Source organism: Orycteropus afer, unplaced genomic scaffold (genome assembly GCF_000298275.1).
Source record: "Orycteropus afer afer isolate SDZICR_OR568_19922 unplaced genomic scaffold, OryAfe1.0 scaffold00128, whole genome shotgun sequence".
Taxonomy (NCBI): domain Eukaryota; kingdom Metazoa; phylum Chordata; class Mammalia; order Tubulidentata; family Orycteropodidae; genus Orycteropus; species Orycteropus afer.
The window spans coordinates 8,407,672-8,425,626 of NW_006921715.1; the positions used below are offsets into that span (position 1 = coordinate 8,407,672).

At 59.9% G+C, this 17,955-nt stretch overlaps 1 protein-coding gene across 1 annotated transcript in view; it reads left to right on the forward strand.

Annotated features, from left to right (window-relative positions):
• The window catches only part of PACS2 (phosphofurin acidic cluster sorting protein 2), an 84,089-nt gene extending 67,489 nt beyond the window's left edge, over positions 1-16,600 (forward strand). The window contains exons 11-26 of the mRNA XM_007944633.1: positions 1,862-2,019; positions 3,870-3,960; positions 4,234-4,316; positions 4,500-4,637; positions 5,205-5,337; positions 5,692-5,796; positions 5,905-6,011; positions 6,330-6,484; positions 7,294-7,404; positions 7,576-7,684; positions 11,716-11,758; positions 13,525-13,567; positions 13,868-14,003; positions 14,542-14,768; positions 14,869-14,982; positions 16,482-16,600. Of these exons, the coding sequence (XP_007942824.1) occupies positions 1,862-2,019; positions 3,870-3,960; positions 4,234-4,316; positions 4,500-4,637; positions 5,205-5,337; positions 5,692-5,796; positions 5,905-6,011; positions 6,330-6,484; positions 7,294-7,404; positions 7,576-7,684; positions 11,716-11,758; positions 13,525-13,567; positions 13,868-14,003; positions 14,542-14,768; positions 14,869-14,982; positions 16,482-16,600 (1,872 nt within the window). The remainder of the gene's footprint in view (positions 1-1,861; positions 2,020-3,869; positions 3,961-4,233; positions 4,317-4,499; positions 4,638-5,204; positions 5,338-5,691; positions 5,797-5,904; positions 6,012-6,329; positions 6,485-7,293; positions 7,405-7,575; positions 7,685-11,715; positions 11,759-13,524; positions 13,568-13,867; positions 14,004-14,541; positions 14,769-14,868; positions 14,983-16,481) is intronic.
• Positions 16,601-17,955: the final 1,355 nt, after the last annotated feature.

Here is a 17,955-nt window from a genome sequence, read left to right on the forward strand (position 1 = left end):
GATAGTTAGGGCTGTGTAGGTCGATAGGGCTGTGTATGTCGATAGGGCTGTGTATGTTGATAGAGCTGTATATGTAGATAAGGCTGTATACATAGAACACTCCACCCGACCAGTTGCATATGTGTGATTCTCTAGCACACACTGGTCTGTGTTAGGCCGCGTGGGTGGGGCACTCCACTCAACAGGTGCACACGGTCACTCGTCTATGTTAGGGCACAAAACAATTCTAGAACACTGAAATCATACATTATGATCACGATGGAATGAAACTAGAATTCAATAACAGAAGGAAAACTGGGAAGTTCACAAATATGTAGAAATTAAATAACACCCTCCTAAACAACTAATGGGAACTCTGGTGGCATAGTGCCTAAGGCATTTGACTGCTAACCAGAAGGCTGGCGGTTCAAACCCAGCAGCCACTCCTTGGAAGGAAGGTTGGGTAGTCTACTTCTGTAGTGATACCGCCTCAGAAACCCAAGGAGGGATCGCTATGAGTCGGATCTGTCTCAACAACAGTGAGTTTGGTTTTTTTGGAAATAACTAATGGGTCAAAGAAAAACCCAAACAGAAATGAGGAAATATTTAAGACCAATGAAGAAAAAAGCACAATATACCCAGCTTCTGAGGCCCAGCAAAGGCAGCACTCAGGGACAGGTAAGTGCTGCCGGTCGAGAAGAGCCTGACTGTACGGCTTGAGCCAGAGGAAGAGCGAACTCAATCCAGAGCAGATGGAGGAGCACGACGAAATTAGAGCAGAGACAACTGAGAGAGGAAAACGAGAGAGAGCACAGAAACCGGAAGCTGCTGCTTTGGAAAGACAGTAAAATGGGCAAACGTTTCCTTAGACAGGCCGAGAGAAAGAGAAGACACGTTGTGAGACTCAGAAGGGAAGTGCACATGTTGCTGTTGCCTGGAGGGAAGTAAGAAGGGCTCCCGAGGGATAGGGTGGGTAAATGGAGACAACAGATTAGATACCATAGACGATACAGACAAGTGCCCAGACGCACAAAGGAAATGGGGACCTGAACAGGTCCATGAGGTACAGAGATTGGGTTGGTAATCAAATGTTCCCAACAAAGAAAAGCCTAGGACCAGAGGGCCTCACTGAAGAATTCTACCAAACACTAGCTAACATCTGTCCTTCCCAAACTTCCAAAAATTAAGAGGAAATCCTTCCCAAGTCCTGTGAAGCCAGCATCATCAGCATATTGAATCCAGACAAAGACACCATGAAAAACAGAACCTTACAGATCCACATCCCTACAAATACAGATGCACAGACAGTGAGCTGAGTTTCCCAGCCTGTCAAACGTCATATACTATAACCAAGCTCCCAGAAGCCGGGGCAGTTCAGCAAAGTGAACAGCACAACACGCCCCATTAAAACAGAGTGAAGGAAAACCACAGGGTTGTCTGTTGATGAAGAAAATGCCTTTGACCAAAATACAACAGCTTTTCATGGAACAAAAACAACAGTTGTAGCAACATGACTGGATTAGTTTGTTCAAACTCGTCTACCTGCCCGCGTTAAAAGGTGTTTTCTGTGTGTCAAATCCTTCATCAACTCAGCTGAAAGGAGCAGCTTGGTGAGGTGGACAGAGTGACCCTCAGAAAGTTTTCCAGGTTTAATAACAGTAATTGCACAGCTGGAGCATTCTGCTGGCAAAAGGTTTCCACGGTTCTGGTCACGTCTCTCTCGGAAGGAAGGTTGGGCAGTCCTACTTGGTCACGTCTCTGTGTCCTGCTCCTCATCCCCTGGTTGGCCGACATGTCTCAGAGGTTGGCCAGCTGCTGGTGGCACAGGTGTCTGCAGGGTCCCAGTGGAGACCTGGCCCTCACACCGTCTGACCTGCCCCAGGTGCTGGACTCAGAGCAGGACCCGGCTGAGCATGTCCCCGAGGTGGAGGAGGACCTGGACCTCCTGTATGATACACTGGACATAGAGAACCCCAGCGACAGTGGCCCCGACATGGAGGATGACGACAGTGTCCTCAGCACCCCAAAGCCGAAGCTCAGGTGAGCAGCACCCAGTAGTGGGGCCCAGGCAGGGGACACCATGTGAGGCAGGACCCGGGAAGGATCCTCAGGCCCCCTGAAGCCTTGCAAGTTCTGGCCGCGTTTGCCGCTGAGGGGCCAACTGTGGTCCCAGAACATGAGAGCTGCCTGCCTTTGAGCCTTAGGTTTCCAAGGCCAGAGGTCAACAGCCATCGGCACCGGCCAGCAGCAGCCAGTCCAGGGGTGCTGGGCTCACTGCCCCCAGAAGGTTTCCCGACAGGGGCAGCAGGGGCATTGAGAAGGGCTGAGCTCTGGCCAGGAGGAGAGGTGGGAGAGACAGGCAGAGCCAGAGGCAGTGTGGCTGGCTGGAATTGGAACGTGAAGGCCTGCCAGGGTGGCCCAGGTCTACAATGTGAGGCTGTCAAGGGGTGACAGGCAGCAAAGTGACCGAGTTTGCCTCCTGAAAGATCTGACCAGGGTCCATGAGCCTGTGGCCGGGAGCTTGGGAGGCGCTGGCTTCAGGATGGTAGACGTAGTGGAGTCTTGACCAGCAAGGTCACTGGCTTGGGGCCAGGGGCTTGTATGCCAGGAGCAGCAGGCAGAGGTACCCCCAGGTGCCACTGGGCGCAGGACCAACCAGCAAATAGGGACTTTCTGTCAACTGCAGCGACGCACGCTGCCGGTGGTCTGCACTTGCTCTCCTGCTGACGTCCAGGCCGCCTTTACCACCATTGTCTCCCGGATACAGAGATAGTGAGTCCCTGAAGGGTTGGGGTGTCCCTGCTGGAGAAGTGCCCCGGAGGCCAAGATCGCCGGGGCCTTCAGTCTGGCACACCAGGGGACTCATGGGAAGCTGCTCAGTGGCCACAGCACACAGATGCCTCTTGAGAGGAGAGCCAGGGTGCGGCGGTGGAGCTGGTGGGCGGGAAGGTGCAGGGTGGTGTGGCCAGCGCAGGGACCCAGCAGACCAGGAGCAGGGACACGATGGCTTGTGGGCCTGCTGGCAGCCATGCAGTCACAGAGACCAGTTGGTATGCGGTGGAGTTGTTATTGTTGGGCATGGGGGCTGTGGGGTCTAAGATGGACCAGGAAGCCATGGGACCCTTGTGGCCCTGCAGCTCACTCAGCTGTCCCACAGGCCCCACCTGACATACCCTGCAGCTCTCTCCCCACAAGTCCTGGCTACCCAGTGAGGCTCAGGGCCTGAAAAGCCCCTTACGTGGAGACTCTGGAAAGAGCCACTTGCAGGCTCATTCTGTGGTGTGGTACTGAGGTCCCAGCTTCTGCCTTCTGCTGGGCAAGGCCATCATAGGCTCCTGGCTTTTGGCCTGTCCAGGTTACAACAGCAGCTGGTTGGGGCCCCTCACACCAGACCTCAGCCAGAGCAGAGGCTCCCCTTGTGAGGGTTCAGAGGTGGTTCCAGCCTTCGGTAGCCCAGGATTGGGCCCTGGACCATGACCTGTGTCCCTCTGCCACGCCATAGACACACTTGGGTGAACGAGGGTGACCCTGCCCACACCCTCCCACATGGCTTGTCATCACAGCTGAGACCAGACATGGAATAAGTCTCCCTATCCTTTGGGCTCGAAACATCTCATCACTGAAGCAGGGCCCCCAACCCGTTTCCTCCTGTTACCTGTTGGGTGCTCAGTGTGAACGTGGGTGGGCCTGGGTGGCCCCCCTCCTAGCTGCTGCCATCGGGGTTGAGCTGTTGTCAGTGCTGGCTGCCTGCTCCTGCATGGCGCCGGGTAACTCTGGGGACAGGAGCAGGGCGTGAGGCCTGCTGAGGGGGGAGGGTCTCCCCAGCCTATCTGCCTGGGGGAGAGGCTGACACAGATGGGGTCCTGGACAGTCACTCTTACCTCCCCCAGGCCATACTTTGAGGGCCTGTCACACTCCAGCTCGCAGACCGAGATCGGCAGCATCCACAGTTCACGGAGCCAGAGGGGACCGCCCAGCCCTGTGAGTTAGGGGATGGGTGGGCAGGCTGGGTCCACCCCACCCCCCGGGGCCTCACCATTGGTGTGTGTCATGCAGCTGCCCACACACAGCAGGGTTGTGTGGACACAGTGACATGTGCCCTTTGTGGCAGCCCAGACCTCCTGGGGCCACTGGCCCACCACCTAGACACCCTGGTGCTCCCTTCCTGTGTTCTCCCCGAGCAGCCCCAGCCCTCCACATGAGTCCCGCTTGGCACTGCTGTCAGACCCGCTATGACACCATCTCCTTCTGCAGGCTGAAGCACCTGAGAAGACCAGACCCCTGGGCAGCCGGCAATCGAGTGAGAATGTCCCTGACACGGCCCATGTAAGCTATTTGCATACCAGGTGCTCACCTTATGCTTAGCACGTGTTCACCGCCGCGGGAGTCTGGCCTGCGTCCTTACCCTGCCCCTGAGCTCCTGGCGTGCACAGACCCCAGGCGGGTGCCCTGAGGTGGGACTGTCGGACATACTTCTGGGCAGGCGGACAGACAGACACTCGTGGTCCCCTCCCCTAGAGCACACCGGCTCGGGAGCAGCCCAGGCCACCCGAGGACGGCCCGGAAGCTGAGGCCTCCACACTGGACGTGTTCACCGAGAGGCTGCCACCAAGCGGGAAGATCACCAAGACTGAGTCCCTCATCATCCCCTCCACCAGGTAAGTGGAAGGTACTCCTGGGCACAGGGCAGGCAGTCAGGGCCAAGCGACAAGGCCCTACCCAGTCAGCCGGTGCCCTGTCCTATGGTGGCAGATGGGGCTGGCCCCCTGACCTGATGGAATTGCATGTTCTCAGCCTGGTCTGTGATTGGACTCCCACCCACAATGTTAGTAGTGGAAGTGGGTGCAGGATAGGGTGTGAGAAGCACACTCAGAGCCAGGAAGTTCCACCTCCCCTGCCATCCCCTTCTGGACCCTCTGCCCTGCCCCCACTGCAGCCCCAGGCCAGCACAGGGCACAAAGCTCAGTCTATTCCAGCCACAACATCTGTAGACCAGGCTCCAGAGCACCAACTGGGCTGGGTCTGAACGTTGGCCAGGCTTGGGATAGGGAATATGTGGGGACAGCCAGGTGGACCCCCAGATTGAGAGAGAACAGAGAAGTTACATCACCATGGAGGACCCCCTCAAAGGCTCTGGCCTCCACCCCCCACTGCTGTCCACTCCCACCCCTGCCCTGTGCTGCCCCCAGCCCCACCCCACCCCCATGCGTCCCGTTCTCCCACAGGTCTGAGGGCAAGCAGGCTGGCCGCCGAGGTCGAAGCACATCCTTAAAGGAGAGGCAGCCAGTGCGGCCGCAGAATGAGCGGGCCAACAGCCTGGACAATGAGCGCTGCCCAGACACCCGGAGCCAGCTGCAGGTTGGTTCCCTGAGCGCTGCAGGGGGAGGGCGCTGCAGGGGGAGGGCCCTGGGAGTGCTGGAGGGGGTGTGGGGGAGCCAGGTGGTGCCGGAGCAGTTGGGTGGGGGGAGTGGGGGACAAGCAGTGGGGGGGAGGTTGAGGGGTGAGCAGTCGGGTTGGGGGTGGGGCTGGGAAACCGGGAGGGGGAGCCAGGTGGTGCCAGGAGCAGTCAGTTGGGGGGACTGGGGGGCCAGCAGTCGGGTGGGGGGGTTGGGGGCGGGGCTGGGAAATGGGGATGGGGAGCCAGGTGGTGCCAGGAGCAGTCAGTTGGGGGGGTTGGGAGGCAGGGGAAGTGACATGCCAATGTGAACCCAGATCCCCAGGAAGACGGTGTATGACCAGCTCAACCACATCCTGATCTCTGACGACCGGCTCCCAGAGAACATCATCCTGGTGAACACCTCTGACTGGCAGGGCCAGGTGGGTGGCGCCCTGGGGTGCTTCCTGCAGATGGTGGGAGGCTGGCCCAGGCGCCTGGCGGGGGCTGTGGCCCTCCTGGTGCGCACCGACCCACTGTCCTGCCCACAGTTTCTCTCGGAGGTACTGCAGCGACACACGCTGCCGGTGGTCTGCACTTGCTCTCCTGCTGACGTCCAGGCCGCCTTTACCACCATTGTCTCCCGAATACAGAGATAGTGAGTCCCTGAAGGGTTGGGGGGGGGGTGTCCCTGCTGGAGAAGTGCTCCGGAGGCCAAGATCGCTGGGGCCTTCAGTCTGGCCTCAAACCCAGACCTTGGTTCTGCATCGGGTCGGGCTCCGGGGGTGTTGGGGCTGCAGCTGGAGAGCCCAGGTCTCCCCTGTGTTGCAGTAACTGGGAAAGGCCGTGACCGTCTATGAACTTAGGTGACGGCCGCCCTCTGCGCCTCCGCCTCCCCTGAGCTTGGGTGCACCGTGGGGGTGGGGGCTCGGGATGGCTGTCCTGAGGCCCTGTCCCCTCTCTCCACGGACTCTAGCTGCAATTGCAATTCCCAGCCCCCGACCCCGGTGAAGATCGCCGTGGCGGGCGCGCAGCATTACCTCAGCGCTGTCCTGCGGCTCTTCGTAGAGCAGCTGTCCCACAAGACCCCCGACTGGCTTGGCTACATGCGCTTCCTCATCATCCCGCTGGGTGAGCGGGGTGTGGGCAGGGCGGAGGGGCTGGGCTGTGACCTGGCTGAAAACAGGCCTTTCAGCGGCCCATGACGCCCCCCACGTGATCAAAGTGGCTGAGTTTACATGCTAGTGTCACAGCCACTGAGAAAATAAACCCCTCATAGATGCACAGGACAGAGTGGAACTGCCCACGGGGTCTCCAAGGCTGTCAGTCTTCAGAGAAGCAAAGCCCAAACCACACCCACTGCCATGGAGTCCATTCTGACCCACAGCGCCCCTAGAGGACAGAGTGGAACTGCCCAAGGCTGTCGTCTTCACAAAAACCCACTGCCTCACCTTTCTCAGGTGGAGCACTTATGTGTTTGAACCACCAGCCTTTTTGGTTAGCAGCCAAACATTTTAACCACTGTGCAACCAGGGCACAATGGCACACACATTTTCTTTGTTTTTAACGTTTTGTGTACTTATTATTTTTACTGAGTATAAAACATGTTCATCTTAGAGAGGCTACCCAAATAGGGTGACAGGTCTCCAGCTGTGATGTGCCTCTGTGCTGGGTGGGCACAGGTTGGTGTCAACCCTGTAAGCCATCAACGTTCTGTGTGGTTTAGAGAATTATGTCTCTGATGCATTCATCACAGTTTCAACTACTGACGGGTTCCATCACGGATGACAGTGCTTGTGGGGCCCCCCCAAAGCGTGTCCACCCAGGCCTCCCACTGGCTCGGAAGGCTGAGTTCCTCCTTGAGGCCCATGCCGTCCACCCAGAGGGTGGTGGGAAAGGCCCCTCAAGGTGACAGCTCTGCCCTTGTCCCGTGCCCACAGGTTCCCACCCCGTGGCCAGGTACCTGGGCTCCGTGGATTACCGCTACAACAACTTCTTCCAGGACCTGGCCTGGAGAGATCTGTTCAACAAGCTGGAGGCACAGGGCACAGGTGAGGCAGGCAGGTGTGCCGGCGACCCCCCATCCCTTTGGCCTGCCCCCAAGAGCCACCTGTGCCTTGTGTAACCCCAGACCACCCCACCCCTTCAGCCTGCACCTCCAGGCTACCCGTCCCTTGTGTACCCCCTCCAGGCCACCCCACCCCTTGTGTACTCTCTTGCAGTACAAGACACTCCAGACATTGTGTCCCGAATCACACAGTACATTGCAGGGGCCAACTGCGCCCACCAGCTGCCCATTGCAGAGGCCATGCTGACTTACAAGCAGAAGAGGTGAGGCGGACGTGGGGAGCTAGGGTGCAGGACAGGCCTCCTCGGGCCTGTCCATGTCATTGGCCAGGACCTCAGCCCTGATACAACTGCTTACCTGCCTGCTGTGGTCCCAGCCATGGGGGTCAAGTAGAGTCCTTGGGCAAGCCTAGGGGCCCTGCAGCCAGCTGTCCTGGGGTTGGGGTCAGAGGCTGGGTTGGCAGACCCAGCTGGCTCTGCACTTGTGGGTGTCACATTTCCCAAGATAGGAAATTAAAAGCTGTCCATTTGCTCAGCTCTGTAGCAGTGGCCTGGTTCACTCAAATTCAGGCTGGGGTTGGGCGGGTCTCCGTGCCTTCAGGGACCAGGGTGGGGGTCCTCAGGATGGGGGGGTCCCTGTGCCCTTGGGATCCAGAAATACGGGGCCCCTGCATGCTTGGGGGCCAGTCGTGGAGTTCCTCAGGGTGAGGAGGCCTCAGGCTCTCAGGGGTGGGGGTTTCTTAGCGTGGGGAGTTCTTGCACACCAGGGGTGGGGGTTCTGCAGGATGGGGGTCCCTGTGGCCTCAGAGCTGGGCCGAGCTGCTCGGGCTTCTTGGCTCTTGGGCATCTCCCAGAATAGCACACTGTTCTCTACCAGCCCTTAGACAGGCCGGCCCTCTGGGTTGTCCCCTCCCCAGGGGACATCAGGACACAAGTGGGGGCCGTAGCCTTCCTTGGGGTGCTCACAGGCTACAGGCACCAGTTCAGAAGTCACTGAGAGGGAGACAGGTGCAGACACGGGCCAGGTTGAGGTGCAGTGACCATGTTTGCTCACAGGGTAGCCACACAGCCCTCCTTCCTAAGCTGGAAGACAGACTGAGTGTTGAGCTCTCAGGGCCCTAGTCAGGGTCACCAAGGAAGTCTGCCCCCTTCAGCAACAGAGATGGGGGGTGGAGGCACATGGTTCCCAGCCCTGCCTGGGACCCTCAGGGCCTCACTTGGAGTCTGCCAGCTGTTAGCCAGTGCTGTTGGCAGGGCCCCGCCGCCCTACCCGTTCCCTGTGGGTGCAGCTGAACAGCCCCACGATGCCCTGCAGTGTGTCAGGACGGTGGGGCCCCCGGGATGGCTGGTGGCCCCGTGGAGCCTGGACACAAGGGCATGTGGCTGCCTGAGGGTTTGCTAACTGTCTGTCTTCTCTCTCGGCTTTCTGGAAAGGAAAAGGAACTTCCACTTTGATTTTACCCTGAGGTATCGGTGTCTCGCCCCCATATGTCCCTCTGCCTCCGTCTGTCCCTCTGTCCCCTGTCCTGGGCTGGTCTTTGGGGCTTGTTTAGCAACATCAGCAGATGGGGATACAGCGCCACCGGCTGTCCACATTAGCCACCTTCATGCCTGGTCTCCCAGCTGCCAGTCAGTTGGGCACTGCCCACCCTCAGCCATGGTCCCCACCTGTACCGAGCCAGTGTCTGGCACCCAGGGGACTATGTACAGAGTCTCCCAGCCTCGGAGATGGGGAGGGTAGGCTGCTCCTTTGCTGGATCGGATTCCTTGGCTTAAAAAGGGGCGGAGACGTGAGCCCATCAGGGCACGTGAACCATGGAAGGGCTGCTCTCTGCCCTGTCCACTGTGAGGCCTCTCCTGCTGGTGACTGTGAGCGGCAGCCTCCACAGGGACACTGGGCACAGTGGAGTCAGGTCGCTTGCCAGGGGACATGGCAGCAGTGCCCTCACCAGGAGACAGCAGACTTGCTTTCTAGCAGCTTCTTGGCTTGCTACACCAGCTGCAGGGCCTGCCCCGGGAATGAAGCCGGTTTCCAGAACCTTCCTCACTGAGGGTGCACCCCACCTCTGCTCTGCTAAACAAGTCAAGTGGTGCTTCAAGAAGACCAGCCTGGGTGCCCTGGCCCACGCTGGCCTGGGACCCCATTGCTGGGCATTGGCCTGGCATGAGGCTGCAGCATGCCCACACAGCCCAGGCCACGTGGCCACGGGCCACCCAGGCCACGTGGCCACAGGGCCTCGCCGCAGTTGCTCAGTTAGAGTGGCAAAGGCAGGAGTGGTCCCCACCTCCGTGTGACAGCAGTGACATCGCCCGGGGGACCAGCACCTGCACTAACCAGCAGGCGGGTGCGGTGAAGAGTCAGACCAGGGGCTCTGGCCAGCACCTGGGGCTCCCCAGGCCCCTCTGGGCCACGGTCAGATCCTGGCCAGCCGCCAGCCCCTCAGAAGGCTCGTGCGCAGTAGCCCCTGCAGCCCAGGTGTCAGCAGTCAGGTCTCTTGGGCTCACGGTGTCACTGCTGTCAGGCCAGGCGTGTGCTGAGGGTGGGTGTGGTCTGCATGGCCCAGGGCCGCTTGGCTGTGAGTTGGCAGCGTTGTGTCTGCGTCTCAGCATGTGGGCATTCTCATTTTGCGCTATAGCGGGCTGGCTCAGTGGGTCAGGGGCCAAGCCCCACTCTGCCTTCACAGCCCTCGAGCTGGAGGATTCAGATGTCTGACATCTCTGCTGAAAGAGACTGAGCAGGGCCACCATGTAGACAGTGCCCTGGTGGTCCTCACCTGGCAGGTGTGAGCACTGAGGTAAAGGGTCACTGTATAGACAGCCCTCACCTGGCAGGCGTGAGGACACAGATGAAGGGTCCCTGTGTAGACAGTGCCCCAGTGGCCCTCACCTGACAGGCGTTGGGACACAGGTGAAGGGTCCCTGTGTAGATGCTGCCCTCGTCGCCCTCACCTGACAGGTGGGTGTGGCTGGGTCAGAAGCAGCCGTGGGCCCCAGGACTGGGCCCCGTCCCCATCATGACTGTGGCTGCTGTCACTGTCCCCACCATCATCTTGAAGCAAAACAAAGGGGCACTCGGTCTGTCCAGAGAGAGACCAGGAGAGTTGGGGGGGTAGCTCCGAGCAGAGTGGGGTCTTAGGGTAGTGAGGCGAGGGCAGGGCCTTGGTCTGCTCCTTGCTGGGGCGTGGCACAGCCGGGAAAGCCTCAGTGGCTGTAGCTCTCTATCCTGGGTGTGCTGTGCAGGGCCTAGGAATTTCATCGTGATTGATACGACCGTTGGACCCTATGGGAGGGCTGGTGCTCACTGGGCACCCCTGCCTGCCTCCTCCCGTGGCCAGTGCTATGTTGTGGCAGCTGCTGCTGGGCACTGCGTACAGGAGAACTGTTGTCGGCTTGTGAATGTGAGACTCCACGCTTGGGGAGAGAGAAAACGTGGCTCAGAGCGAGAGCTGGAATTGCTGAAGACAGGTGGCCGTGGTGGCCGTGGTGTGAGAGCATCAGTGTGCTGAGTGACCAGCCGCCATTGAATCCCTAGGAGGGCAGGCCCCACCAAGCCACAGAGCAGGATGGACCCACACAGTGGTGGAGGCAGAGGACAGAACCCAGACCTCTCTGGGTCCAGACAGGACAACTTGTGCTGTAGCACACAGGGCACCCCAGGCCACCACCGCGCAGGCCAGCACCAAAACCGAGAGCCTCGACTCTGAGTGGCAGGGGCCCAGGCCACAGGCTGTCAAGCCAGAGCTGGCCCTCTGCTCCGGGTGCCACCTCCTCAAGCTGGGATTTCCCTTGTGCGTCTGAGAAGAACCCAAGACGGCCCTGAGGAGTTGTGGGTCAGACTGATGGCCTCATGGGGGCACGGTCAAGGAGAAGGCTCAGAACATTACCCAGAAGGTCAGGACTGAGGGCGCGTTGTGATCGTGCAGCTGACAGGGCTAGCCGAAGCCAGCAGAGAGGCATGAGCTCTGGGTGGCACCTGGTCCTGGAGAAGGAACCTGTTCCCTCCTCTCAGCCCATGCAGCCTTCTACAGGGACCCCAGCCGGTCTTGACTATAGCACAGAGGGTCCTTACTACACTTCATCTTTCCTGACCTCTCAGAGGATTAAGGGTGCAGGTCAGGGTGCCCTGCAGGGACTAGGCATGGCCCTGAGTGGACAGGCCCTCTGGCCTCATGGAGTGGGGGTGCCACCTGGCAAGGATGTAGGAGCTGCCCGCCAGCCCTCGCTCGGCGCCTGCCCTGTGCCCAGGGCTCTGGCCTGGCGAGGGAGGGCTAACAGTCTCTTTTCCTTCCCCGTAGCCCCGATGAGGAGTCCTCCCAGACGTTCATCCCCTTTGTCGGGGTGAGTACCTCCGGAATGCAGAGGCTGGAAGTCAGCTCTTCTTGCCTTCCTGCTCTCCAGGTGTCTGCTTGCTAACCTGCCCGAGGCTTTTGTAACTGTCCTTTGTGCATCACTTTCCCATACTCCAGAACCTCTTCCCAAACGTGACCTAGAACACACCTTTCAGTCTTCTGTCTCATGCTGTGACATTTCCTTCCGTGTTTGACAGGGCCTGGCCCAGGCTTGTGGGTTCTCCCTGCTTTGCTTTCGGAGCTGACCACCAAGGCAGCACAGACTCTGTTTGGGGTGGGGGTCCCCGAGTCGTCATGTCCACCTCTCAGCCCTGTCCTGGATGTTGGGCTACGTGTCACACGGTGCCAACCCAGGAACACAGCTCTGCAGAGCAAACCTGCTTGACTTGGCACTGACCTCCATGTGCGACCAGGTGGTCAGCGCCTCCAAGAGCTCCGCCTGCCCAGGGCCACCCACCCTGGGTACTCTGTCTCCGATGGCCAAGGAGGCGAGAAAGGTGCCCGTCATGTCGCTTTGCTCGAGAGAGGCGTGGCCACCTGCTGTCATGTCAAGCCCAGCTCCCCACACCCCGTGTGGCAGAGTAGAACCGGGCTCTTGGTGGAGCCAGGCTCTCTGAATTTGCAGAACTATATCAGCAGACTTTTCTTCTGAGGCAAGACTCAATCCTCCAACCTTTCAGTTAGGGGCCAAGCATGTGAACCGTTTGCACATCCCAGTGGTTCTTGATGGCACAAGTGGTTGTAACTTTGAAGGTCCAGTTTCACCTGCTTCTACCAGGCCCTGAGGGCTGCTGGGGACCAACACACACTCCTCCTTCCTTCTAGCTGGTCATTACTTCAGAGGGCCCCAACATGGGTGCTACTGTGTGGGCACCAGCCCAGGTGCCTGCTGGAGGCAGGGCCTGTGGCCATGACTTCCACACCCCAGTTTGCCCTCAGTCCCGTGCTGTCGTGGGTCTCCCAGTGAGGGGCCCGGGACTTCGCCAGGAGTTCCTGGGAGGGGGTGGGTGAACTTCCGTGAGGGTGGGGGTGCTGGGTGTGTCGGATACAGGCACCACCAACCACATGTGACCCCTGAGTACTTCACATGGGACCAGGTGACCGAAGAACTGAATTCTTAATGTGAATTGAAGTCTCATACTGCTTGTGACCAGTGCCCACTGCATTGGACAGCCCAGATCTAGAACATTACCTGTCAGCCTGCAGTGGAGTTTTGGAGCAGTGCCTGCGTCTGCAGCTACAGTTCAAGCCGGGCACCTGGTGCGGTCACCCAGCGAGGCTGCAGTCTCCCCAAACCTATGACCTGCCTGGGCTGGCGAGCTCTCTCTTGCGAGCCCTCATCTTGGGCTCATCTGGGCCTGGCTGGTGTGCTGTCCTGAGGGACCCACAGGGCCTCTGGAGCAGCCCTGTGTTCTTTGCCACACGTGTGTCCAGGGCTGGGCTGGGATCTGTATCCTGTGAAGGCAAGGTGGCCTGGGAGCTTGTCCCAAATACGATGAGATCTTTCCAATCGCGGCCCTTGCAGAGGGGGGCCTCTCTGCCATGGCTGAGCCATGGCCTTGCACAGATCCAGGCAGTGGCTATCAGCCTTATGTGCCCCCATGTGCCCTGAGCTCAAATCCTGTCCATACGCAGGGGCTGGAGCCTGGGGCTCTCGGGTCATGGGCATGGTGGCAGGTTGTAGGAGCAAGAGAGCCTGGTGTTGGAGAGGCCCCCGACCGCCGCCCCTCCAGCCAGCCGTGTGTTGCCTTCTAGGTTGTGAAGGTTGGCATAGTGGAGCCTTCTTCTGCCACATCTGGTAACCACCCCTCTCCACCCCCTGGGAATGCCTCATCCTGGTGGGAGGGAGCCCTGAGCCCAGGGACCACCCCGTCCCTGAGCCCTGAGGGAGTAGAGGTGTGCAGCGTGCCTCCCGAGGGAGGACGGCCTGCTCCAGGGCTCATCGCTCACTGACCTTGGAGAGCCTGTGGCAGCCAGAGGCAGAGCCGACACCCTGGGACGCCCCACCTCCTTGGCCAGTCCTAGTCCCCAGGGCCCTGCAGCTGTCCCCAGGCAGAGCAGCGGACAGGCTTACCTCCTGCCCTGCCCCACCCCAAAGGCGACTCTGATGACGCGGCGCCGCCCAGCTCCAGTGTGCTCTCCTCCACCCCACCATCCATGTCGCCGGCCGCCAAGGAGGCTTCACCCACCCCACCCTCGTCCCCATCTGTGAGCAGCGGCCTGTCCTCCCCCAGGTAAATGCCAGGTCCAGCCCTGCCCACATGCGGAAACAGTCGTAGCCCTCTGCCCCTCCCTGAGAGTGCCCATAGGACTGAGCTTAGGTGCCACAGATTCTGCCCTGGGAATTTTTGCCACTCTTGTGACGACTGACTGTGCCCCCAGGACAAGCAGTGGTGGGGCCCCAAGGGCCCTGGGTGGGCTGCAGCTGGACTTACTGCTAGAAGAAGGTAGGGCCTTAGGGAGAGGCTGTGATGAAGCCATGCCCACGTCACCTCTGGGACCCAGGAGCAGAGTTCCTCACCCACCGGAACCCTCCTCACCCAAGCAAAGAGCTGCACTTGTGTGGGCCGCCCTCACAGAGGCCACCCATGACTCCATGGTGTCATTTGTGAGGGGCGTTTTGGCTGCTGGATCCAGCACCACAGGCCCAGGCTGGAGTGTCCCAGGGAAAGGGGACTGCTGGTGGGCACTCTTGTTACCACATCAGCAGCCCTCCCTGTGGGCCCAAACACCCCCCCAGGTGAAACAACCCACCCTTCCCCCTCTCCTCAGCCAGGGCGTCGGCGCCGAGCTGATGGGGCTGCAGGTGGATTACTGGACAGCGGCCCAGCCCGCGGAGAAAAAGAGAGACGCGGACAAGAAAGACCTGCCTGCCGCCAAAAACACGCTCAAGTGCACTTTCCGGTCCCTGCAGGTCAGCAGGCTGCCCAGCGGTGGCGAGGCCACGGCCACGCCCACCATGTCCATGACCGTGGTCACCAAGGAGAAGAACAAGAAGGGTGAGGTGGGGGGCGGGCCGTGGGGGAGTGGCCACTGGCGGGGGGCTTCAGTGAGCCTGTCCTGAAGACGATGGAGCACAACTGGCCCCTTCCTTCCCAGTGATGTTCTTGCCCAAGAAAACGAAGGACAAGGAAGTGGAATCCAAAAGCCAATGCATTGAGGGTATCAGCCGCCTGATCTGCACCGCCAAGCACCAGCAGAACATGCTGCGGGGTGAGCGCCTGGCCGCAAGCGCACAAGGTTGGAGTGGAGAGGCGGAGCCACAAGGAGAGGGTCAGAGCTGTGTGGAGAGACAGGAAGCCAGAGGGGCCACGCTGGAGTGGAGAAGGGTGGGGCCAGACGTGAGAGGGGTGTGGTTTAAGGGGGAATGGGCGGAGCTGTGAGAGGGGTGGGGCCAGAGAGGAGAGAGGATGGGGCTGAAGGGGTGAGAGGTGGGGCTGGAGGGGAGAAGGGGGAGGACCTTTGAGGAGAGGTGGGATCAGAGAGGAGGGAACATGGGGCTGAAGGGGAGAGGGGTGGGGCCAGAGGGGGAAGGGGTGGGGCTGTGAGAAGAGAGGTGGGACCAGAGAGGAGAGAGGATGGAGCTGAAGGGGAGAGGGGGTGGAGCCGGAGCGGAAAGAGGTGGGGCCAGAGGGGAGAAGCGGGTGGACCTGTGAGAAGAGAGGTGGGACGAGGGGTGAGAGGATGGAGCTGGAGGGGAGAGGGGTGGGGCCGGAGGGGGAAGGGGTGGGGCTGTGAGAAGAGAGGTGGGACCAGAGAGGAGAGAGGATGGAGCTGAAGGGGAGAGGGGTGGGGCCGGAGGGGAGAAAGGGCGGAGCTGTGTGGCGAGTGGCGATGCCAAAGGGACGGGGTGAGGCTGGAGGGGAGAGGGGCGGGTCCTCGCAAAATGGAGAGAGGGATCACTCCTCCCGATGCCCTTCACACAGGGCGGGGAACCGTGAGTTTCGCGGGTGCAGAGTGCGGGAAAAGGCCGTTGGTTTTGCCTGTAAAAGGGGAAAATTAAGCCAGCAGCAAACGTTGAGTCTGTGTTCTTTTCAAGTCACCGAAGGCACAGGCTTCTTCTGTTGGTCGTGCTGTGAATGTGTATCACGCAGCGTTGCGCAGTTTCATAAAGTGCGCTCACACTGCAAGTCCCAGGGACCACTCCCCACCTTTCTGCTTTTTTGAAAAATGGGTTTGTATGTTTCAAATCGGCAGCTCTGGTGGCGTAGTTCTTGACTGCTAACCAGAAGGCTGGCAGTTCAAACCCATCAGCCACTCCTCGGAATGAAGGTTGGGCAATCTACTTACGTAGATACCGCCTTGGAAACCCAAGGAGGGGTCCCTATGAGTCGCTCCGACTCAAGGGCTCATAACAACAACAACATGTTTCAAATCGTCTTTGTAAGAGTGACGCCTCGCCCTGCAAGTCAGGGCCGCACAATTGCAAGTCACTGTCTACTTCGTCTGCTTGTCTCTGAGTGGGGGCACTTCACGTTCTGAGGTCCTGAAACCCTTGAGGGGGATGTCAGCGGCCCCCACTGGCTGCTCCATCTCTCCCCTCCCTGCAACCACTCAGAGGTCGGCTTTAGTCCTGGGCACAAGCGGAAGTGAGTCTGCACCGAGCAGGGGGCCCTCCCTGCTGGCCCGGTGCTGCTCCCCACAGAGGGCCCCTCTTGCCAACCTGCTCTTTGCAGCAGCTAATGGCTCAGACAGCTCTTGTCTGTCCACAGTTCTCATCGACGGGGTGGAGTGGAATGACGTCAAGTTCTTCCAGCTGGCAGCCCAGTGGTCGTCCCACGTCAAGCACTTTCCCATCTGCACCTTTGGACACTCCAAGCCCACCTTCTAGCCCCCCGGCCCTGAGGAGCCAGCCAGCAGACAGCCACGCAGGGACTGGGCGGCTGCTTGTTGGTCAGCAAGCCTGCCCTGCGAGGCCATCACCGCCGCTTTGCTAACATTTCAGTTGACTACAGAGAGAGACGCTTCAACACAGAGAATGGTGTTATCAGTGTCCTCACAGCCGCACGTGGAGCTGAGTCCTGCTCTGCTTATTAACCAGAATGTTCCGCGGGGGTGCTGGGAGGTCTGAGCGGACACTGTTGAGCTGAGAGAATCACGTGAGGTGGCTTTGGTGTTCAGGAGCTCCTACCCAGAGCCCCTCCAGCAGGAAGGGCCCCTTCCCTTCATGAAACAGGCCTCCGCTTTCTCAGGTAGCAGGAGGGCAGCTGCCCGTCCATGCAGGTGAGGGCCCACCTGTCTGCACAGGGGAGGAGCCTGCTCGTGCAGGCCGCAGCACTTGGTGGCCAGAAGCCGGGGATCATAGCTAAGGGTGGTCATTGGGGAGAAAGCTGGGGTGGAGTGTGGAGGGCAGCCACAGGCCAGCCCTGTGCCCCACTGGACAGCCACCATACTCCCCTTCTGTCCAGACCTTGCCTGACAGACGTCTCCCCGCATGCCGTCCACTCGTGATCCCCAATAAACTCCACCCCATGGGGCAGTGGAGTTTTATAGTTGCAGGTATTTTTAATGCTTTGAAACACATGTTACAGTGTAGCTGCCAAACAGGTGTGGCTCTTCTCAAGGCCAGTGCCCACAGGGGCTAGAGCAGAGGCCGCAAGATGCCCACGGCACCACGCCCTGTGCCCCGTACTGCTGCCCTCCACCTTGCGCTGCAAGCCCTCACAAGACCTTCCTGTGCCCTTGGACGGTTGTGGGAAATGCCGCTGCATTTCTGTGTGCTTGCCTGGCTGCCCAAACTCAGCCAGTGAGGGCTCTCCTCCCACGCCTGGCGGGTGTGCCAGACGCCATCCTGGGACCTGCTCCCTCACTCCAGCCTACCCTCATGCTCCTCCACCACTGGCTCCACCCACAGCGGCTGTGCGCCACCAGGGCTGGCCTGGGGCACCTGGGTTGAGATTCAGGATGTGGTGAACAAGGAGACAGGTGGCCGGGTCCCAGGTGTGCATGTCTCACCTGCATAATCACATGGTCAGTAAAGGCTCAGGCTGGTCTGACAGGAGGTGCCAGCCTATTGGGGCTGGGGGTGCAGCCCCAGTGCCTCTTGCACAGGTATGGCTCTTCTCAAGGCCAGTGCCCACAGTGCACCAGGGCTAAGCTCCCATCCTGGGGACAGGCCCCAGCCTCTACCTGTCCACCTCCACCAGCCATCCATGTTGGGGTGGGGAGACCCTCACACCCCTGGGT